This window comes from Mixophyes fleayi, chromosome 12, assembly GCF_038048845.1.
Source record: "Mixophyes fleayi isolate aMixFle1 chromosome 12, aMixFle1.hap1, whole genome shotgun sequence".
NCBI classification, from domain to species: domain Eukaryota; kingdom Metazoa; phylum Chordata; class Amphibia; order Anura; family Limnodynastidae; genus Mixophyes; species Mixophyes fleayi.
The window spans coordinates 52,552,926-52,577,774 of record NC_134413.1 but is presented as its reverse complement, the minus strand read 5'-3'; the positions used below and the strand labels follow the sequence as shown (position 1 = coordinate 52,577,774).

Below are 24,849 nucleotides of genomic sequence, written 5' to 3'. Positions count from 1 at the left end.
CACTATGCAGTCCAGAAAGCTACCTCGGTGAAACGTTTTGGACTAAAAACAATATTGTGAGGTGTGAGGGTGTTCAGAATAGACTGGAAATTAGTGGAAATGATTGTTATTGAATGTTATTGAGGTTAATAATAGCATAGGAGTGAAAATAAGCCCAAAAACTTGATTTTGGAACTTTTTATGCTTTTTTCAAAATAAATCCGAATCCAAAACCTTAAATCCGAACCAAAACCTTTCGACAGGTGTTTTGTGAAACAAATCCGAACCCAAAACATCAAGCAAATCCGAACCCAAAATACAAAACACGAGACACCAAAAGTGGCCGGTGCACATCCCTACTATTTTGCTACTATTAGATGCACCATTAATGCAGGCCCTACTGCTCGTCATGATCCTGCATCGCTCCCAGCTTACACAACTTTTGAGTTTGCTGCCTGATTTGCTGAAGTTTATCTCAGTACCTGGTTTTACCAATTCTAGCTTGGTGATGGTGTCGACAACTACATTACCCCTAGGAAACACCCAGTCAGCATTTGAATGCATGGATATGTATTAGACACTGTTTACCAGCGAAAGAACACCACTTGTATTTCCTGATCCTCTTTTGGTATCTAGTTACAGAACTGAAGTCTCGGCTGCTGTAAATTCCAGACCTGCAGATGCCCACACCCCACTCCTGACAGAAGCAGAATGCAGCCATAGAAGGAGCTGCAACATATGCTTATATTATGTCTTCACTGATCACTTTCTACAGCAATGTCCACACTGAATGCCAATGCGCACTCCAGTGCGACCATAGCCTGTCCAGTTCTTAATAAATAAATTACCCTAGAATCAAGTCCAGAGGGAGACTTGCCTCCCATAACTTTTTCAGAGGCAATAATGTCTCCAAATCCTTTTCCAGTGAGTGTCGCATCCTCTTTACCTGCTCCCACTAGGGTTCAGTCCCTCCAACATGTTTCTGATATGGTTCAGCCCCAAAGTCCTGATACAAAGTGGGTGCTGTCTTCCCAAACTGCTTCAGAGAAAGTTCAGTTCTGCTTTGCATAGGTTGTTTTCCCTCTATCCTGCCCAAGAGAGGTTGTTGTTCCTCCATCCTGCTCCAGAGAGCATGTCATTCTTCCACCTTGCTCCAGAGAAGATGCCATTCTACCTTTCTGCTCCAGAGAGGATGCAGTCACTTCAAGCTGCTTTCTACTCTGAGACCTAAGGTTCCAGCTTACAGTGACTGCAATTAACACACAGCAGTGTTGTGGGTTATCTATCCATAGCTACTACGCCACTGGCCTGATCGGCAGGAACAAAGGTAGATCTATCTTGTGGGTAAAATCCAAATCTATCAAATTACCCATGGTTCTGGAATCTAAGAAGGCCTTAGTGGATATGTAGCAAGCCCCCAGGATAGGGCAAAAGCTTAAATTGCAGAAAGAAATGTGGAGGAAGAATTTCCCCAATGCTCACCAGACTTGCTACCTGTTCTAGTGAGTAAAACCATTTCCTGTCGTCTTTCCAATTCTGGCCACTTTTTCTGCCAGTGACCTCCATGGCCAAAATAAGGTCATCCAACCATTTTTCAGCAGAGTGTTCTCTTGTTCTCAGGCAAAGAAAATCTCACTAGCTGCTGTGATAAGATAGACATCAACACTTATACTATATGCCTCTAATATTTTAAACACTGAACTTCTGGACTTTCTCCCACCTCTATAAAGTATTCATTGCTAGTATTCATGGGAGAGAGCGTGTGATTGGCTGATCGCGAGGGATGGGAGAGAGTGTGTATGGAGAGGAGGTTATATGGAGTGATGGAGTGAGAGAGGGCCTTGTAGGTGAGGGTGAGGAGTTTGAAGAGGATTCTGTAGAGGAAGGGGAGCCAGTGTAGTGCATGGCAGAGAGGGGAAGCAGAATGTCACAACGGAAGTGTGATGGAGGCTGTTGTTGACGCGACTGCGCAGGGAGGTGCAAAGTCTAACGCATCCTTGGTATTTACCAAGGACCCCCGCAAGGAGGTATGGACTTGGCTGCAGAGGGTGCACAGGTTGCTGTTCTCCAAGACAGTCACCAGCGAGATAGGTTAACAGCAGATAGTCAGACAGGCCGAGGATGATGCAGTACCGAGTCAGTAGCCAAAGAGTAGTCAGGGAAGCCGAGAAGTACCAGGAGAACAGCCCTCCGATTCAGACAGGAAGCGTTCCAACCATTAGGCAACAGGACCGTCTAGCGCAGTGATGGGCAAACTTTTTCAGGAGCGGGCCAATATAATTTATTAAAAAACTCAAATATCGAAAAATATATAATACAAATTTTATTAATGGGACGGGAGGGTGTTATATAGCAGTGTTACCTCTATAAGTGCAGCGATCGTACAGACACAGCACTTATTTCAGCAGGTTGTCGCAGATCCGTCTTTCTGGTGAGCCACTAACTGACAACACAGCAGCCAATCGAAATCCGCCTTAGTATATGGCCCAGCCCATCTCTTCTCACATGACTTTCAGCCATTAAGGTGCGAGCAGGTGTTTGTTTGAGTGATTGACATACGAAGTGTCCTTTTAGGAAGGAGGATGAAAAATAAAGGTTCTGATACACAGGGTCGGCCCTAATAAATTTATGCATATTTTAATGAAATTTTTTAAAATATTGGGGGGCCGGATAGAACCTCTAAGTGGGCCGGATCTGGCCCACGGGCCGTAGTTTGCCCATCACTGGTCTAGCATATGCATGCAGACAGCCGAATATACTGCACCCCGTTGCTAGAAAACGGAACGATCACGGCCATAAGGAGTCGGGCGTCCATCCCCAGCACTGCGGGGACGGCGCCTGACAGACAAGAAGAGCGGTGTGAAAGGAATATAAGTCTAGCAGCCACATTAAGTATAGGCCAAAGGGGATAGAGGTGGGAGTGGGGGAGGTTAGTGATATATGAATGAAGCAGACCACTCCAGAGAGACCCTAGATGTTTAACACTTCCATAAGTGTTATAATAATTAATAGTAATAGTTAATATTCAGATACTTCTGACAATTCTTCCATAAGAATTGTCAGAAGAATCTGAATATTAACTATTACAGGACATAGGGAGATTACGTGGTATACAGAGTCCGATAATTATAGACTGACATAGTGACTCGACACCCAAAGTAAGTGCCATATTGATTAAATGACAAAAGCTATTAGAGAGAGATAGGATCCCTGCTGTCATCCTAGGAGAGGAGAACCAGCAATTGATCAATATATGGTTAAATACTTGCTCTATCGAGAGACTACCCACCCAGTTGTCAAGATGAGAAAACAATTAGTACTACTACTTAAATATTCTCTTATGGTATTAAGGGAATTGCATATGGAGCATGGCCACCTCAGGATGGAAAAGGCCACCCACAAGGAAACCCACAACAAGAAAGGTTTGACAGGACAGTTCACGGCATGATAGGCAACTTGGACACAAATCATAAGGCCACCTAGAATAGGTATGTTAATCTCCCTGAACATTCTTACACCTGTAACAAAAAGTGTGTTGTCAAGAAACGGAGTGCTACTGGACTACTGGACTGAGAATATTTTATTCATCACCCGTTTCTCACGGTTTAATGTACTTTTTAATCCTTGGCCCAATCTAAGTATATACACTAGAGCAGGGGTCGGCAACACCCAGCACGCGTGCCAGACGTGGCACGCTGACCACTTTTGTCTGGCACGCCGGCGCAGAAGCTCCGTTTCGGCCATCACCGGCTGCTTTGCTGAAGCAGCTTTATTACCCATACCACAGTGATGCTGCTTCAGTAATGAAGCAGCTTCAGCAAAGCAGTCAGTGATTGGCGAAACGGGGCTTCTGCGCATGCGCAGAAGCTCCGTTTCGCCCTTTACCGGCTGTTTTATTGAAGCAGCTCCCAGGTTTCTGGAGAAAGATGAGTGTACAAAGGTAAGTAAGGGCAGCAAATTGAGGGGCACATATACTTGGCATACTTTGTATTTGTGGGGGGCAACTGTGGCATACTATATATTTATGGGGGCAACTGTGGTATGCTATATATTTATGGGGGCAAATGTGGCATGCTATGTATTTATGGGGGCAACTGTGGCATGATATATATTTATGGGGCAACTGTGGCATACTATGTATTTATGGGGGCAACTGTGGCATACTATAAATTTGTGGGGGCAACTGTGGCATACTATGTATTTGTGGGGGCAACTGTGGCATGTTATGTGTTTCTGGGGGCAACTGTGGCATACTATGTGTTTCTGGGGGCAACTGTGGCAAAGTATGAATTGTGGGCACAACTATGAGGCATAAGATGAATTGGGGACACAATTATGAGGTATGATGTGAACTGGAGCACTACTGTGCGGCATAACGTTTTTTTGGTGGGCCCTTACTGTTAATATGATATTAGCCTCATAAAATTATATATATATATATATATACAGGTATTCCTCACTTAACGACCTAGTTCCGTTCCAACGACTAGGTCGTTAAGCCAATTGGTCGCTAAGTGAGTACAGTACTTTATACATATGCATGGCAATAAAAAATCAGCATGTGCATATGCAGTTTTATATTCCTCCCTTTAGTAAAAAGATATTATGTTTAGTTAATGTCCTTGCAGTATTACTTCAGAACCAAGTGCTTTCAAGTACTGTAGAGCTAACTTACCGCAAGATGGAGACTGCAAGGGTATCAGGTGCGTCTTGTCTTGTCTTCTTCAGCTCAGAAAGAAACTATGCGGGTACTACGGGCGTGGTTACGTCCCGTCGCAAGGGCACAGGTCATTAATTTCCCCTATTGCTGAGCGGCGGAGCCGGACGTAACAACGGGTCGTAAGTCCGAATGGTCGCTAAATAGGTCGGTCATTAAGTGAGGAATACCTGTATATATATATATATATAGCCGAGAGGGGAGGGGGCGGCTACAAATTGCCCGGGCCTGCTTGGTGACCCGAGTCCCCACTGGAGACCTATCTTTGAAAATAATTTTTTTATTTTAAAAGTACTTTTTATTATTTTTTTTTATTGAGTGCAGGGAGGATAGGTAGTAGCTAAATGCCATTCAGCTCAGTTATCTTCAGACGCCAGGTCATGTGACTGCAGTGGTCACATGGTACTCGGCGGGCTGCTGGATATCTTCCCATGCTGTGCAGTGGAAAATAAGGTAAGAAGGTGTGCTGGAGAGGGGGCATGTGTGACTAAAGGTGCTGGGCAGAGTGGGGGCAAGTGTGATTAAAGCATGTGGGCAGAGGGGACATATGTGAGCAAAGCTGCTGAGCAAGGGGGCATGTGGGAGTAATGCATTTTTCTGTAAGAGGGTGGCCTGGTGCTTTTCACCTGCTAGACACGACCCCAATGATGCACTGCCACGCCCCCAATTGTACGACCACTTGCATGGAAAAAAAAATGTTGCGCCGCCGCATTTTTTTTGCCATGCTTGACTATAAATTATCAATAATGATAATAATAATATAAAGGGGGACACATGAAGTTGCTGTACTGGGGCCATGAATTCCTCTAGGCAGCCCTGTGTGTATGTATGTATGTATGTATGTATGTATGTATGTATATATATATATATATATAAAATCACACCCAACTGGCACACCTGGGCTTCACTAGATTTTAGCCGGCACTCTGATAGAAAAAGGTTGCCAACCCCTGCACTAGAGCATTGGTGTATTATCTGAATTATTATTTCATGTTAGTAGGTACATTTTGCTCATGCTATTACCTGCAATATTGTATGCATTACAAATATAAAGAATATTGCCATATTGTATGAAAATAACAGGACAACAGCAGTCATTTTGCTTGTGTTAGCTAATGTAATTACCATTTGTCTCAAATGTCCATTGTTATGAGGTGCAGCTTAGATTTGGTTTGTAATCAGAACAATTAGTTAACTAGCTGGCAGCCCACGTTAATTAGTTAAGTCAACAGGTAATCTGAGAGGTAATTAGGTTAGAACTTCTAGATGATAAGCAATGTGCCTCCACAGTAATATACTGCCTGAAATAGCATTGGGTAATATATTAACATGTATCAATATAAATGTTATTGTAACAAAATGTATCACATACTCAGATTGTGTAATGTGGCAGATACAATGTTTCATGCAGGTGTGAAGTGTCATTCCTTGATGTTATATAATGTAACCCTTTGTTTAGTGTATTCAGTCAAATAGCTAATTTAGTTAAGCCATTCCATTGTATAATCAAGGTAGCAGAGGGCATGATTCATTAAGGAACTTAGGCAAGAAATTGAGTATGTTTTATTACTTAAGTTTTCAAAACATGATTTTGTCCAGAAAACTTAAGAAGGAAAACTTTCTAAAATTCTTGCCTAAGTGCCTTAATGAATCAGACCCAGTATGTCTATTAGTTAAAGTATCCACTGATATACCCCTAAGGGGAAGGACTGAGACATTTGACCCTAATCCCTGTATATACAGCCTAGAATATAGGGAGAGCAGAATGCCAATAGATTTATTCTAGCTTTGAGGATCCTGGTGTACAAGACATCAGCGAAAAGGACTCTGGGCGAGGCATCATGGTGCCGCTGGAGGAAACCCTACCAGGAAAGGGTCTGTGTGAGTCAGTAACCCAGGCTGGACGACACCGTAACTGTCTAGCTAATCGGATGTGGTAATATTGCGGGAAGATAAGACCCTGAAAGAGACTGAGATTATTATTTTTGAGTGCTGACTGCAAGAGGCTGCAGGAGAATACTTGTTACCATTTACCCTGTATCTTGTGAACGTCTTGTGGTGTTGTGCTGTCATAATAAAGCCTTATTTTGGATATATTCTGGTCTACCCGAGTGAGTTGAATCCCACAGAGGGTAACTGCCATCCCAGCTAAGGGTGGTATCCTCACAATTGGAGGCAAGTAGTGGGGTCACTCGACCCGGTGTGCAAGAACCAGGAAGGCTGCAGAGGACGCAAGTGGTTGTGGTCAAAGAGCACAGCATGGGCTACACAGCACCCAGAGGAAGCCTATCAGAGGAGTTAGAAGAAACGTGAGCCATGAACAACTATAACTCCCTAAAACTGGATGAACTACGGGGATTATGCCGAGCAAGGGAAATTGTCACTACCCAGGATGACTACAGGCCACAGCTAGTGGAAAAACTACGCAAATCTGACTTGTGCCTACTCGATGATGCAGGCAGGATGAAAATAGCGGAGGTCCCAGCAGTGGAAGCCGGCCAAGTTGGGACATATATTTCGTAAATCCTGGATGCTAAGGAGTCAGGTGAGGACCAGGAGCAACCTCATATATTGGTGCTGAGTGATGGGGGATTCATATGTGCAAAACTGTCTAAGGTGGACTTTATTAAAGAATGTCAGTAGAACTTGCCATATGTGGTGGGGAAATAGTCCAAGGAGACTAGGGTGAACTACTATACCACCTCGCTGCCCGAGGAGCAGGGGCTACTGGAACCTTCAGACCATGTCCTACTCTTTCAGGAGCAGCCAGTAAGGCTTCCGAAATTCGCAGCTACCATGCAGACCACCCCCACTCTAGGCCAGTCAGCAGTGCACAGTGGAAGCTATGATTATGGCCAGCTTTGCCAAGAGCTGCAGCACATCCTTGGTGAGTGGATCCGGAGAAAAGGACTTGAATTGGTAAAAGCAGGGCTGACTGAGATATTACCCAGCCTTCAGGATTGGGTGACAAAGTGTAACCTACAGTACTGGGAGAAAACAGAAAAGGGGCAGAGTGAAGGCCCAAGGCAACCCAGCAGCCGAGGACCAGCGATACCACACTTGGGACAAGTTTGGAAGTGGTGCCATCGATGTGGATAGCGGGGGCAACTTTGAGATGAGTGTCCCAAGAAAGGAGGTCAATCAGAGCATTTCCCACCCACAGGGGTTGTTGGCAGGAGCCACCACCGGAAAAACAAACACTATCACCCTGACGCACCAGAGGCGAGGGGGGTAAGTGTCACTTGCAATGTTGTGGCTAGCATGAGGCAAACAACAGGAGGATGCCTTTACAGGCACTTGAAACCTGTATAAGTGGATATATAAGCCCAAGGACATAAGGACTCTCGGGCAGCCATCACCCTGGTAAGACCCGAGTTGGTGGATTCCAGAAGAATTATCCCCAACAAGTACTTTAAAGTTAGGATGAAGGATGGACGATGGGCAGAGATTCCAACAGCCCAAGTCCAGTTGCATTGGGGCCATTGTAACAACCTGGTGGAAGTTGGAGTTATGGCGGGAATGTCCAATGAGGTGATTTTGGGCAATCATTTGAGGCAAGACATCGCAAATTATTTTGTTGGAAAAGATGCCCATAGAAAGGCGAGCCCCATGCAGAGGAAGAACATCCTCCCCTACACGCCAGTGACATCCGGGTGTCAGCAACCTCTCTTTTCCATTTCCGGGCCTCTGAGGGTGAGTAGCCAAGACCATCCTGAGGAGGGTGGCAGTTAGTCCTGGCGGACGAGGATAAATCTAGGCTGCAATAAGCCGAGTTACTAGATCCAGATCTAGAAAGGATGCGGGTACTAGCAGATTTGTCATATTAGACTGGGGTGGTAGATGAATGTGCTTGGCTGGACGGGTTACTGTATACGGTGTCCAGCCCAAATCATAAGTACAGGTTGGTAGTCCAACCTAAATATCGGGATCGTTTCATAGCTCAGGCCCATGGGGAAGGGGACACCGATCACAGAGGAAAAAGGAGAATACGAGCCAGGCTCGGGCAGCAGTTCATGTGGTTAGGTTTAGTGAGGAATGTAGAACGCTACATAGCCAACTGTGTAGACTGCAAGAATATGTTAGGGCAGGGCTGCAACAGTAACAGTCAGACACAGATGGGAAGAAGGCAGCATAGAAAACAGGACATTGATGACTGCGTGATGTTACTCTCAGTAGTCCCTGCTGTGTTCAGCAGGATTTCTGCAAGAAGCCAGTCCATAAGCGGGTACTGACTGGGGAAATGAGTAACCCCAGGGCAGAAAGGGACGGGGGAGGTGGAGGCGAGCCAGGCAGGACTCCAGACAACCAGGGAAAAGCAGTCAGTAGGGCTCTCAGGCAGAAGGGCTCAGAGTAGATACTGGAGCAGAAGATCAAGACTTCCTGCAGAGGCTCTGAGAGGTGACCGGTGCTGACGGCTACAAGAATATGACAAGGTGCAACAAGTGAGCGCTGGAGGCAGCGCACAGCCCAGCAGGAAATTGGTTCACCTCGCGGGGGACTGCATGATACCTTCAGTAGTGTCTGCAGAAGAGACTGGGGCTCAAGTTTAAAAAGTGGGGGTGGAATGGCAAGAAACAAGATGGTACTGGGCTGAGAACTTTTTATTCATCACCCGTTTCTCACTGTTTAATATACTTTTTATTCCTTGGCCCAGTCTAAGTATATACATGAGAGCATCGGTGTATTATGTGTATTATTATTTCATGTTATTAGGTACATTTTGCCCTTGCTATTACCTGCAATATTGTATGTATATGAAATATAAAGAATATTGCCATACTGTGTGAAAATAACAGGACAGCAGAAGTAATTTTCTGTGTCTCTGTGCCCCTGATAATCTGGTGCCAGGTTTCTGTGCCTTCCCAGTCCCAGTTTTGGTACTATAATTTTCTGAGTTTCTGGAAGAAGAGCGGTGTGAAAGCAGTGGCGCACGCAGGGGGGGTTTCTGAGTCTCCAGAACCCCTCCCCCCTGCGCTAACTAAAGTGCCCACCATATCGGCACTGTCCTATACAGCAGCCGCGGCGCTGTCAAAGAAGCGTCCGCGGTGGTATTGTATACAGCACCACCGCGGACGCTTCTTTGACAGCTCCGCGGCTGCTGTATAGGACAGCGCTGCCTATACAGAGCTGCTGCGCATGCGTGGGCAGCTCTCACTCGTGTGTTTGTTTTTGGTTTTTTTGAGTCGGGGGGGGGTAAAAAAAGGAATATAAGTCTAGCAGCCACATTAAGTATAGGCTGAAGGGGAGAGAGGTGGGAGCGGGGGAGTTTAGTGATATATGAATGGAGCAGAACACTCCAGAGAGACCCTAGATGTTTAACATTTATGGAAGAATTGTCAGAAGTATCTGAATATTAACTATTACAGGTCATAGGGAGATTACGTGGTATACAGAGTCCAATAATTATAGACTGACATAGTGACCCGACACCCAAAGTAAGTGCCATATTGATTAAATGACAAAAGCAATTAGAGAGAGATATGATCCCTGCTGTCATCCTAGGAGAGGAGAACCAGCAATGTATCTCATGGTTTAATGTACTTTTTAATCCTTGGCCCAGTTTAAGTATATACACTAGAGCATTGGTATATTATCTGAATTATTATTTCATGTTAGTAGTTACATTTTGCTCATGCTATTACCTGCAATATTGTATGTATTAGAAATATAAAGAATATTGCCAAACTGTGTGAAAATAACAGGACAGCAGAAGTAATTTTCTGTGTCTCTGGGTACCGGCTTCCAGTTCAAGGCTTGACGGAGCTTCTAAGTCGCCTGAGGCCAGTTCCAGGTTTTTCCAGTTCAGGAGATAGTCACCCATGATAATCTGCTGCCTGAGTTCTGTGCCTTCCCAGTCCCAGTTTTGGTACTATAATCTTCTGAGTTTCTGGATGATTGGGTGTACAAAGTCTCTAGCCCTGGGTTCAGTCCTTCAGTTCCTACGTCCAGATTCCAGTCCACCAGGTTTAGATGTCATAGTATCTGTCCATCAAGCCTATTTAAGGCACATTTGGGTGTTGCTCACAAGCCAGTCCTTGCTAGATGTAAACCCCTATATCTGGAAGTGAACTGTGTTTTAATGGTATTTAAAGCATATAGGTCACTGTAGGAGCTGCAGATGATGAGGTGCCCTTTATGCTTGGATGCAGGCTTAAATGTTTTGACAAAAATATGAACTAATACCTCATGTTTTTTGCTAGATACACATAGATATACATTGTTAAGGATACGCGCTGACAACTATCGTTTTGATTGTATGCATATTTGGGCATTTATATTGCGACGCAGCAGGTATCATATACAGTCATGGCGAAAAGTTTTGAGAATTACACAAATATAATTTTTCACAAAGTCTGCTGCCTCAGTTTTTATGTTGGCAATTTTCATGTACTCGAGAATGTCATAAAGATTGATTAGATGAATTGCAATTAATTTCAAAGTCCCTCTTTGCCATGGCAATGAACTTAATCAAAAAATATTTCCACTGCATTTTAGCCCTGCCACAAAAGGACCATCTGATATCAGGTCAGTGATTCTCTCGTTAACACAGGTGAGAGTGTTGATGAGGACAAGGCTGGAGATCACTCTGTCATGCTGATTGAGTTAGAAGAACAGACTGCAAGCTTTAAAAGGAAGGTGGTGCTTGAAATCATTTTTCTTTGTCTGTTAACCATGCTTATCTGCAAGGAAACAAGTGCAGTTATCAATGTTTTGCACAAAAAGAGGTTCACAGGCAAGAATATTGCTGCTAGTAAGATTGCACCTAAATCAACCATATGTCGGATCATCAACATCTTAAAGGAGAGAGGTTCAATAGTTGTGAAGAACACTTCAGGGTACCCAAGAACATCCAGCAAGCGCCGGGACCGTCTCCTAAAGTTGATTCAGCTGCAGGATCAGGGCACCACCAGTGCAGAGCTTGCTCAGGAATGGCAGTAGGCAGGTGTGAGTGCATCTGCACGCACAGTGAGGCGAAGACTTTTGGAGGATGGCCTGGTGTCAAGAAAAGCCAGCAAAGAAGCCACTTCTCTCCAGGAAAAGCATCAGGGACAGACTGATGTTCTGCCAAAATTACAGGGATTGGACTGCTGAGGACTGGGGTAAAGTAATTTTCGCTAAAGAATCCCCTTTCAGATTGTTTGGGGCATCTGGAATAACACTTGTGCAGAGAAGGAAAGAAGAGCTCTACCATCAGTCCTGTGTCATGCCAACAGCAAAGCATCCTGAGATCATACCATGTGTGGGGTTGCTTCTTAGATAATGGCACAATTTTGTCTAAGAACACAGTCATGAAAAAAGAATGGTACCAAAACATCCTCCAAGAGCAACTTCTCTCAACCATTCAAGAACAGTTTGGAGACAAACAATGCCTTTTCCAGCATGATGGATCACCTTGCCATAAGGCAAAAGTGATAATTAAGTGGCTCGGGGATCAAAATATCGAAGTATTGGGTCCATGACCAGGAAACTTTCCAGACCTTAATCCCACTGAGAACTTGTGGTCAATCCCCAAGAAGCGGGTGGACAAACAAAAACCCACAAATTCTGACAAACTCCAAGCATTGATTAGGCAAGAATGGGCAACCATCAGTCAGCATGTGGCCCAGAAGTTGATTGACCACATGCCAGGGCGAATTGCAGAGGTTTTTCCAAAAGAAGGGTCAACACTGCAAATTTTGACTCTTTGCATATACTTAATGTAATTGTCAATAAAAGGCTTTGACACTTATGAAATGCTTGTAATTGTATATCAGTATACCATAGCAACATCTGACAAAAAGGTCTAAAAACTGAAGCAGCAAACTTTGTGAAAACCAATACTAGTGTCTTTCTTAAAACTTTTGGCCATGACTGTACAATATGGGATACACTGAACATGGGCTTTTTTTTTTCTTTGTTTCTTTTTTTTTTCTCTGGATGTAGAGAAAAGGCCTTATAGTAGTTAATATATTTTGTTCTACTTGTTCCAGGTTAAACATTTTTTTCCCATTTTCATAGAAGTGAGATATATGAAAAGATCTAGATATAAATGATGCCATATAATTCATTGGTATCCCTAATGGCTACTGACAACATTATAACCACACTTATGTTAACCCCACTTAAGTGCAGAGGCGAAACTAGCAAGATGTGGGCCCAGGTGCAGGGAAGCGGGGAGGAGGGAACTGGGGCCCACAGCTCACTAGCTCCCCATGCAGCAGGCCCCATTATCTCCATGGGCCCCGGGACACGGCACCTGCTGCACCAATGGTAGTTCCGCCATTTCTTAAGTGTAATTGGGACATAACATTCCTTGACATAAAGTGTGCTTTACTCACATTAAACAGTCATGTACATATATATATATATATATATATATATATATATATATATATAATATATATATATTACAGTTATATTATAATTAATTAACTATCTAATCCTATTCTATATATATTATATGTTATTTAAGAAATCATTTTAATTAACAATATATTTTTAAGTAATAATAAATAGATACTTCTTGATTGGAATTCAACTATAGACTGTTGTCTGTGTGTGATTTCTGTATACATTAGTATTGGGAAGGGAGAATCGACCTCTGTTTGCTCTAATTATGAGTCACAAGTCAAATCCTCATCAAGATTCAAGTGGAGGCACGGATACTATATTAGAAGGAACACCTGCCTACTAACAGGTGTTGCATACATCATGCACAAAAATCAAGGGCAGTGGTATTATACAGTTATCAGTACGTATGGAAAACATACACTGGATTGCACAGTGCATGTAATACAAGAAGTGATATAATTCAGTTGTCCATACAGAGAACAAGGAAATTATTAAATGTACAGTTCACCACTATTAATAAGCCAACACAGTAACCTATTCATAACCGGAGGGTTTTTGACTTTTCATAACCAGGCCAATTATTATAATTTACACAAGAGAATTATATGTTTTTTTTCAGGATAGATTTTTTTGGTAACATATTATAATAGATTATTTTTTATTTGAAGGATCTTATATGGGCAAATAATGAGAAAAATGGAGTGAAAATAAACTTTATCATGATTCTGTTCATAATTGCTATATCTTATATAAATGTATACCAAAAACATGCAATGTAATTGCCTAGCTCTCCAGAATATAGCAATACTTAATTCGAGCTCCTACATAGTTGTAAGGTTCAGGAAGAAAAGAAGGACATGTTAATTTTGAAAGTTTTATTTTTTCATGATGTGCTATGTTTGTACAAGGTTTCAATTTAATCCAGGGCATAATTAATTAAATTAAACAAAGGGGAGCAGTGCAAGGGCTAGGAGTACAAGTTTGGAGCCTAAGGTAATTTTGGGGATTTTTGAGTTTATCATCATTGACAGTAACATTTACACATTCTTGTGCTAGAGTTTTACACGAGCCTAGTATTCATAAGTGTCACATTCATGATGTTGCCTTGTTATACGTGGGATTTAGTTAGGAAGAAAAGTTGGTTCTTTTTATATGTATTTTTATTTTTATAAAACTTTTTAGTTATTTGTTACTAGGTTAGTTCTCATTCGCTTACCAACTGACTTGGAGGTGCTTCATATTTTTACATTAAGCATACTGATATCACTCTTAACTATAAGAGCCATCTTTTTAACATTTTGGAGATGTTCATAATACCCCCTTGCCATATGACTGAAAAATGCATAGACATGGTTAGGGCCAACACAACTACTGGGGGTGCTGAAGCACCCACTGCACTCAAAGAACTGGTTCCTATACTCTGAACACAGTCAGTGCCGGATTAAGGAAATGGAGGCCCCTGGGCTAAGGGGGCCTCCATTCCCCCGTGAGGCCCCCCCCCCGTGATCCGAGCTGAATGCCCCGCACCCCCCCCCCCGGCACTTACCTCCTTCCCCGATGCGCTGTACGCTCTTTACTGAGGAGGTCTCGTGAGAGTGAGACTCACGAGATCTCCTCAGTAAGGAGACTACAGCGCGCCGGAGAAGGACCGCAGTGAAAGTGCTCAGCAGCACTGATCGCGCCGGGGGCGCCCCCGCCCCCGACTGTTCAATACTGCTGCTGAGCACTTTCAAGGGCACCCTGGATGCCATAGGCCCCTGGGCTGTAGCCCAGTTAGCCCTATGGTTAATCCGGCCCTGAACACAGTGGAGGCAATTACCAAAGAGCAAAATGTCCAATGTGCAAATCATCTTTGATACTGTTAAGTGTCTCAATTTGTTTAAGTGTGCCATTTGTAGAGCCAGATTGTGAAAATGAGATGCAAAGGGTCTAGAGGGTCATTCCTTTCTGTGGAGTGGTACACAGCCATTTCCATTCTGCCTCTGTGTTGCATTAGGTGGATAAGCACATTTCTTGACATCCTCTGGTTAATGTAATAAAAAGCATCACACACCAAAGTTATAAAAACAGTTACAATGTCCCCTCACGCGCATAGGTGATAATGAGCACTATAAATCCAGAATTTTTAAACTTCTTCTTGGACAGAAGGTTAACTGCTAGTTTGCTGGAGGTGTCTCTTGATAGTGGTTAGTAAACTGAAAGCTTAGCTTTGGGTGGAGTTAAGTAATTTATGCTATAATGCCAAATACTACTTTCCTAGTATCCAGTATTTCTTCTATTTGTAGTAAGTTTACCATTAGCTCCAATGGTCTAATGATGGACTCCTTTCTCCTCCTAGGGCATATGTCTTTTCTTTCAAAGACACATTCATGTTTTTTGATGCTATTTCATCATGCACCTTTGAATTTCATTAATGGGAAGAAGTCTTGAAAACACCATTGCCTATTTTAATGTAATTCATAATAATAACAATAATATTAATAATTAAGATTATTTAACTTAATTCTAAACATTAATTCTAAACATTAATTACCATATACATCTTAATTTGTAGACTTAGGTGGTGCTCCAGATTGATATACCAGGTAGTCAGCATTTCATATTTTAGCTTAACATATTAAATTCTACCTATAAATAAATTTTTAATGTTGTGTGGAGTTCTTCAGTACAATAAGGTGAAGAAAGAACTTCCATGGGCAAAATCCTAAAGGTTTCTAATTATTGTAGAGAGTGGTCACTGAAGGAACTGAGAAACATTAGGAGGTGGAGAGAACCAGAGAACATGCCTTCCCTATGCGTATTGTCTTTGCACTAACTCTTGTAGTTAACAGTTGGTGAGTTCTCTGCAAAAAAAATGAATAACAAAGCAAAAACAAATTATATCATTCAACATGGTGTATTTTTTGTTTTTGACGGTGAAATGGATCATCACAATTGAGTGATCATTGTACTCCAGACTATATATATATATATATATATATATATAATAATCCATAGGTGCAGGATCTGCAGGATGAATTATCCAGTTTGCACTAAAATTTTCATATTAAAAGAATCTGAAATGTTAGTGTTTTCTTAAGAATCGTTAATCATATCATATAATTTTGGAATAATGTTTTAAAATAACATTTAATGTGTAATTCCTGTTTCAGAATTGCAGAAGTTTGAAAATGATGGCAGGCAAGTTGATGAATGAGTCCACAGAGAATACATCACAGATTTTTTCAGGTCTGGATCTCCTTTTTGATATGAAACCTCTATTCATTCCTTTATACGCTTTATTAGTGACTGTAGCTTGCTTGGGAAACTGTGTTCTAATTCTTCTGATTGCCTTTACTAAGAAGCTTCACAACACTACAAATTTCCTTATTGGGAACCTGGCAGCAGCAGATCTGGTCATGTGTATTTTCTGTGTCCCACTGACAGCCTCCTATGCTTTTGAAGTCCGTGGATGGTTGTTTGGAAAATTCATGTGTCACTTTGTCATTTTAATGCAAGCTGCAACTGTGTTTGTGTCTGTGTTATCCTTGACTGCTATTGCGATAGACCGATATGTTGTAGTTGTCTACCCTATCAGGAGGAGAATAGGATGTAAATCATGTGTTTATATTGTATCTGTCATCTGGATGGTTTCAATTGGAGTATCTTTACCAACATCCATGAATACTCATTATCTTGATCTCAAGAATGTTGGACTTGACATGATAGTTTGTGAGGAATTCTGGAAGCACCAAGAAAATCAAAGGCTTCTGTATTCTTGTACAATACTACTATTGTCTTACATGCTTCCACTCTTTGCTGTTACCATCTCCTACTGTGCCATTGCCTATCACCTTAGGAGGAGGAATGTTCCAGGGGCCACATCCCACAATCAAGAAAAATGGTCTAAAAAGAAGCAGAAGACTTACCGTATGCTCATTATTTCAGTCATGGCTTTTGCCATATGTTGGCTTCCTCTTCAAGTAGTCAACCTTATTCGGGATATTGATGGAGAGTTTTTCATCTTGGATAAAAAATACATCAATGTTATTCAAGTTACCTGTCATCTTATTGCAATGAGCTCTGCATGCTACAACCCTTTTATCTATGCTTCCTTGCATGACAAATTCCGTTTTCACCTCAAAAATTACTTCTACCATCATAAGAAGAGAGCTAGCACCATGTCAAGTAAGAATTCAAGGCTCAACACTTGTTCCACACTAGCTGATGTTCCTATGGTCCTTTCAGATAAGATGACGTTTCAAGGGAGATGTTCTTTTAATTAGAAGCTTTTTGCTCTGTATTTCAATTGATATGTGCATCGCTGCTTAAATTCCTTTATAATGTGAAGTGAGTGATAACTACTGCTTGAATACAATATATGTTTGAGACCAGCAGATTCCATCCCACTTACACATGCAGTGCTTTAATATTGATGTACAACGTAAAAGACTCTTAATTGATCCAACATGATCAAGTTATATAATAAAGATATATGTTTCTTATAAGCTGTTCGTCTTGGAAACTAAACCAATGGATTTTTCTCAGGGACATGGATACTATAATAAGAAAGTTTCCATTGACTGAGAGTTCATAATTTTAATGTTGATATATTTAAGTATTGTATTTACAGATCATCTTTATATTTCATTTTAAATTATAAATGTTCAAATTCTTTCAAAACCTTGCAGTTCTACACACTTTTAATGACATTGCATTAGTATTGAATCCTGATACTGACATACATATAGTTTTAAATTAAATTGGTAATGTATATATTTAAATAGAGAAAAGTTGTTGTTGAGCAGTTGAGGTAGTTCTGTTGTGTTTTCTACATACCACAATTTGCATAAACCCTTCAAGTGTTTTATAGTACCATAACTCTCTATGTAGTGAACTTTTAACATTAGCAGGCAAAAAAAAGTTTCTATGCCATCACAATACTACATTGAAGAGATAATATGCCCTATATTTAATAAATATGATGTAACTTTGTATTCCATAAATCATAACTAACTGTTCATATTCATTTATTAAAGTCATGTAAATGGAAGCTGTCATTAACTGCTCTGATAAGATAAAATTAAAAGTAAATAAAATTTCAGTAGACTAAAGTGTCCTAACTGGCTTAAGCTACTTGTGAGAGATGATGCAGTACAACTTAGCTAAAACATAAAATAAACTTTCAACAATCTATAAGATGTTTGAATATCCTTGCTTCATTCATAATAGTTATACAAGACACATGTTGTTTGATAATAAGTTATTTCTTTGAATAATACCAATTGAAAAAGTATTTTTTAGCGAGTCAGAAATAATCAGCTAAGAAATGGAAATAATGCTATTATACAATATATAGAAAATGTATCTCTAAAGCAAAGTTATTGGACACTGTAGTCAAACAAACTTTGATGCCCTAGGCCCCACATAATCAACTGTCCGCATCTCTAACATAAGTACATACTGTAGCTACAGAGCAGAGTACAGTGTCACAATGTAAGTCCGGTGTAAAAAGCAATGCCACTTTCAACTGCTTCCACTCTATACCGCTGGTGTGCTCAATGCACAGAGCTTGCTATCCTACCACCTTTCTCTGTCTCTGGTCTAGGCCAAAGCTAAATACAGCCTACTTCACAAGGGTTTCATCTGTCACTTTCCATGATTCCAGCAGCTGGGCCTGTTTGAAAATGTAGCTTCATTAACAGTCGATTGCTGGGATGTGCATCAGAACACCAGGAACTGCCGAGTGTTATGCCTGTCAGATAACTCCTAGGGCTAGATTTACTAAGTGGCGGGTTTGAAAAAGTGGGGATGTTGCCTATAGCAACCAATCAGATTCTAGCTGTCGTTTTTTAGAAAGTACTAAATAAATAAAAGCTAGAATCTGATTGGTTGCTATAGGCAGCATCCCCACTTTTTCAAACCCGCAGCTTAGTAAATCTAGCCCCTAGTGTTGTCGGGGAGACAAGTGGAGGCAGGGGTTACATGTTCATTTCCTCGAGTCATTTTAATTTACTTATGGAGCAAAAAATAAGTTTTACTTATGTAACATGGAAGGAGAGAAAGCCAGTGGGTACAAGTCAACTAGGCCTGTATCGAAATCTATCCCTGTCTAAAGAAAATTGTGTATTGCAATGCCTACAAAAAGTGCTTTTTCCAACATATTAAGATTCAGAAAGTGTTGCATTTTTAGTAGAACTTTTTGTTCTATTCATTAATACAATTTACTCTTAGGCAAGTCAAAGCAAATTCTTGCTCTAGCAGAGACTGGTCCTTTACATTCTAAATTTTTTTACCTCCAAATGAGATTTGCAACCTCCTGCTATGATGAAATTAAACACAGCTTTAAAATATTTTCCTGTTTATGCATAGCCTCCTGAGCAGAACATCATCAGAATGAGAAAATGCCCCATACGAAAACATTCGTATCTAACGGGGCTGCAGTTGAACTGAACATTGTGTTCTGTACGTAACACCTAGAATGTCTTTACAATGAAATCAAGCACTTGTACTGTAATGGGAAGGATTTTCATTTATCCTTTTGGTTTTTTAACTGCTGTTTGAGAACAAAGGAAATGATGGATTTATTTTCTAGCCTCTGTAGGGTAAGCTGTAGGATAATATCACTGCATGGATCCCTTTGCAGAGTAGATTAAAATCTCATGTAATAGAACAGAAAGTTAGCTGCATCAAACTGAGTCAGTTTCAAAAGGTCTTATTAAAAAACAGTTATGCTCCAAAGTTACATTCACTTTCTAATTTCCCATAATATTGCTTTGCTAGAGGCTTTTCGAATATTTGAATTTCACTGTTATGCTTTTTCAGTGTAACACTATGCTTTCATGATGGGTGGTGGTGTATTTCTTGATTACACCTACCTCTATAGTGCGCTCAGGTCAGCAAACGGGCTCTATTGTTATATAAATACCCATCAGATAATATGATCCCAGGGGATCTTTACTGTGAAGATACCACCCTTAGCTGGGATGGCAATTACCCTCTGTGGGATTCAACTCACTCGGGTAGACCAGAGTATATTTAAAATAAGGCATTATTACGACAGCACAACACCACAACACGTTCACAAGATACAGGGTAAATGGTAGCAGGTATCCTCCAGCAGCCTCTTGCAGTCAGCACTCCAAAGTAATAATCGCAGTCTCTTTCAGAGTCTTGTCCTCCCACAATATTACCACTACCATTTAGCTAGGCAGTTACTATGTCGCCCAGCTAGGGATACTAGCTCACACAGACCATGTCCTGGTAGGGTTTCCTCCAGCGGCACCACAATGCCTGGACCAGAGTCTTATTCACTGATGTCTTGTACACCAAGCTAGAATACCTCTCTTGGTATTCTGCTCTCCCTATATTCTTGGCTGTATACACAGGGAGTAAGGTCAAATGTCTCAATGTTCCCCCCTTCAGCTGGTATCTATCAGTGGATACTTTAACTGTTAGACATACTGTCTCTGTGTTACGAGCCGCCGCTGCGACTCGTCTCCTGGACTCCCCGGCGTCCTGGCCGTCACCTTGACGACCAGGATGTCTTTTCCGGCCGTGACCCGGCCATTGCAAAGGCAATGGTCAGACGCTTCCTCCTCAGCGCCGCGTCCCGGCAATGAAAGAAAGCCGGGCGCATGCGCTAATCGGCTCCACTAGCCTGCGGGCTAATTAATGAAGATAATTTAAACTTATGCAGGGGGCTGTGTATACTTCAGCCAGGCTCTGATTGGCTGCTTGTAGTATTTAAGGCAGGGATGGCTTAGCCTACCTGCCGGTTATAGCTTCCAGACTTCTGTGTTGCTGCCTGCTGTGCTGTTGGTGTTAACCTTTGGACCTCCGTTTGCCGTGTATGACCCCTGCCTGTACCTTGGACTTGCCTTTTTGCCTGTGCCCTTGACCTTCTGGCTTGAACCTCTGATATTGCTGATTTGCTCGTGACCCCGACCCCTGGCGTGTTTTCTGACGATTCTATCTAGCAAGTGACCCCTGACCTTGGCCTGATCTTTGGATACGCTGTCTGCCATAACCCTCTGCTCCTGGGTTCTCCACAGCTGGTACACATCACACGACCCTCTGTAGTCTGCGGCCAAGTTTGTCCCCACCACTAGGGGCTCCAGTGAACACCAGACTGTCAGAGCAGACTCTGGGTGTGGTTGTACTGGTTGGAGGGGTTCCTGACACTCTGTTACCTTGATTATATAATAGAATGGCTTGACTCAATTAGCTATTTGTCTGGATAAAGTAAACAAAGGGTTACAATATAACATCAAGGAATGACACTTCACTCTTGCATTTGACACATTGTGGGCCTGAGTCATTAAGGAGAGCAAAGCATAAAAAATTTGTAATTTTGCACCTGGGCAAAGCCATGTTGCATTGGAGGGGGAGGTAAATTTAAAATGTGGGGACAGATTTATAGTTGGGAAGTGACATGTCCTAGATCCACTTTAAAATTTAATTCTAAAAATAAAACTATCAAATATTTGTGTGCTAGATGAAAAAAAAAACAGCTAGTATTTAATTTATGTGCAAAGCAATAATCTAATTTGCACCCCTTGCATTGTAACATGGTTTGTCCTGGAGAACATTTACTCCTTTTTTTGTCTTACTTTCATTAATGACTTAGGCCCTGTATCTGCAACATTACACAATCTGAGTCTGTAATACATTTTGATACAATAACATTTATATTGATACATGCTAATACATTTCCCAATGCTATTTCAGCCAGTATATTACTGTGGAGGCACATTGCTTATCATCTAGAAGTTCTAACCAAATTACCTCTCAGATTACCTGTTGACCTAGCTAATTAATGTGGGCTGTCAGCTAGCTATGTCATGTCACTCATATATTGTTCTGATTACAAACCAGATCTAAGCCACACCTCATGACAATGGACATTTGAGACGAGACAAATGATAATTACATTAGCTAACACAAGCAAAATTACTTCTGCTGTACTGTTATTTTCACACAATATGGCAATATTCTTTCTATTTCTAATACATACAATATTGCAGGTAATAGCAAGGGCAAAATGTACCTAATAACATGAATAATAATACATATGGTACACCGATACTCTGGTGTATATACTTAAACTGTGAGAATTAAAAGTTCTCAGTCCAGGAGCACCCTGTTTCCTCACATTCACGTATAGCAGCCCGCTTTCTTGTAGACCGCTATATGTTCTCATGCTCATTTCCCCTCAGGACTTAACCTGCAGTAGTAGGGGCATATTAACTTCAAGGTTTTTGAGGTGATGGACAGGACACAGTAGAACACCAGTAAGTCCAGTACAGTAACAGTGGAAAGATAGAACATCAGGGGGTAAATGTATTAATGTCCGGATTCTTCAACTCCGGCGTGTTCAGCGTCTTCAGCGATTAAATTTAAAGCGGCGCTGCATTGTAAAGGGAAGCTTTCCCTTTACAATGCAGCGCCGCTTTAAATTTAATCGCCGAAGACGCTGAACACGCCGGAGTTGAATAATCTGGACATTAATACATTTACCCCCAGGTATCCAGCGAGGGATACCAGGGCCATCTTAACAACATTATGGGCCCCCGGGCAAAGCAGTGCCCCTAGATATAGATATAGATATATAGATGTATATAGATACAGATATAGATATATAGAGATACAGATAGATATATGTACTTGCTCAGTGACCCTTGAAGGTTTTTTTTTTACAGGTTTTTTTTCTTTTGCAGGATTATTTATTCTCATTAAGAGCCCTGCCTATGGGGCCCCCTTGCCTGTGGGGCCCCCGGGCAGCTGCCCATAGTGGCCAATGGAAAAGATGGCCCTGAGGGATACCAAGCTACTTATTGGCAAATTCAAAAAGCAAGGTCAGAACAGCAATGATCAAGGGCTAGCAGGGGTCCAAACTGAATTGTAAGCAGAATACAAATAACAGTCTAATGTCAGAAGGCAGGCAGCATACAAGGCAAGGTTCAATAAACAATCCTGGTAAGAACAAAGAATCACAGTAGTAATTACAGCACACTGGGTCAGACAAAACTATCACCAGCACAGTGAGGAAAGACAGCTCCAGTGGCGCACGCAGTGGGGGTTTCTGGTTCTCCAGAAACCCCTCCCCTCCGGGAACCAATGATACTGTACAGCAGCCGCGGCGCTGTCAAAGAAGCGCCCGCGGCAGTGCTGTATTGTAGTATAATACAGCACTGCCGCGGATGCTGCTTGACAGCGCCACGGCTGCTGTAGAATTCAGACTCGCTGAAATGGAGCTGCTCTATTTTTTTTTTTTCGGGGGGGGGGGGGGGGGGGGCGGAAACCCCCCCTTCTAAACCCTGCGTTCGCCTCTGAGCTCAATAAAGAATGAGGAGCCCATAGGATTAAGGCACTTCCATACAAGTAAATTACCTTGCACACTTGTATAATAACCTAAAGTTAAGCAGCTGCTGTTTAGCAATCGGCTACACGTCACAAAACTTAAACAGATGAGTAGGGATGCCGATTGTTATTTCTAGGCACACAGCTGAGTGAATGGTGACACCTACTGATGTATCCGACATCTATCTATCTCAGTTTCTCTCACCTGCATGTGCACATTAATGTTTAATAACAACAAAGTGCTGACGTAAAACTGAGTTCCAAAACTGGAAGAAGAGTAGAAGGCAGATGTTAAGATAAAATCATATATCATCATCACCATTTAATTATATAGCGCCACTGATTCTGCAGCGCTTTACAGAGAACTTACTCACATCAGTCCCTGCCCTGGGGCTTACAGTCTAAATTCCCTAACACATACACACACACAGATATACACACAGACTAGGGTCAATTTGTTAGCAGCCAATTAGCCTACCAGTATGTTTTTGGAGTGTGGGAGGAAACCCACGCAAACACAGGGAGATAAACAAACTCCTCACAGATAAGGCTATCTTTATTGCCGAGTAAGCATAATCCAGACAAAAAGTGTAAGCACTCACAGGTAGAGCAAAAATGAAAAATGAGTTCAGAGGTTGGACCTCAGAGGTTTAACAAGATGGCAGGAGCAATGCAAGTATAGCAGGGCTGAAAATCCACTGGTACAGGGGTCACAGGAGTTAATGGCTGCATATACTAGTAATACATACAAATATGCTGAGTAGGAAACAAGGCTGGGGTAGCAGATGCAAGTAACCATACTTGCCCACTGTTCCAGAATGTCCGGGAGATTCCCAAATTCCAGGTAGGTCTCCTGCATCTTGCAATTCAGCAGCTAAAATTATGCTATTCGCAGTGAATCTGTTAGGCTGACGGTCTGTTCACAAACTTACAGAACTATTTGACAGAGGTCTTCACCTTTAGCAGCCGCCTTTCCCATAGAGCTTTAAACGCTCACCGGTACTCAGATGTCCCCAGGACTTAACTCCAAACGTAGTGCAAGTTTGTAATACAGAACAGTAGCGGCAGGCCAGGAGACAGAGTAGATGGCAGCGGATGGTCAGATGTAAGCCAAGGTCAGAGATCAGAGGTAAGCAGACTGGTCAGATAACACGCCAAAGGTCAGGGTCACAGGCAACACATCGTGGTCCAAGATACAGGCCAAAGGGTCAGTGTCACAGGCAAGCAGACAGAGTCCAAGGTACAGGCAGGGGTCATACACAGAAGTCAATCCAAAAGGCTATCACCAAACACAGCACAGGAGCAGATTAGCTAACAGGAAAACTGGACGCTGTAACCGGCAGGGAGGCTAAGCCCTCACTGCCTTATATACTGATACTAGCCAATCAGGACTTAGCCCTGTAATCATCATCAGGCCCCAGGTAATTAAACAGGTACCTAAATTAATCAGCCCACAGGCCGTGATAGTATTAGCATATGCG

At 42.0% G+C, this 24,849-nt stretch overlaps 1 protein-coding gene across 1 annotated transcript in view; it reads left to right on the top strand.

The window, feature by feature from the left end:
- LOC142109312 (prolactin-releasing peptide receptor-like) overlaps positions 1-17,966 on the top strand; it is a 94,815-nt gene extending 76,849 nt beyond the window's left edge. Inside the window, exon 2 of the mRNA XM_075193457.1 lies at positions 16,180-17,966. Coding sequence (XP_075049558.1) covers positions 16,198-17,292 — 1,095 coding nt within the window. The 5' untranslated portion in view covers positions 16,180-16,197 and the 3' untranslated portion in view covers positions 17,293-17,966. The remainder of the gene's footprint in view (positions 1-16,179) is intronic.
- Positions 17,967-24,849: the final 6,883 nt, after the last annotated feature.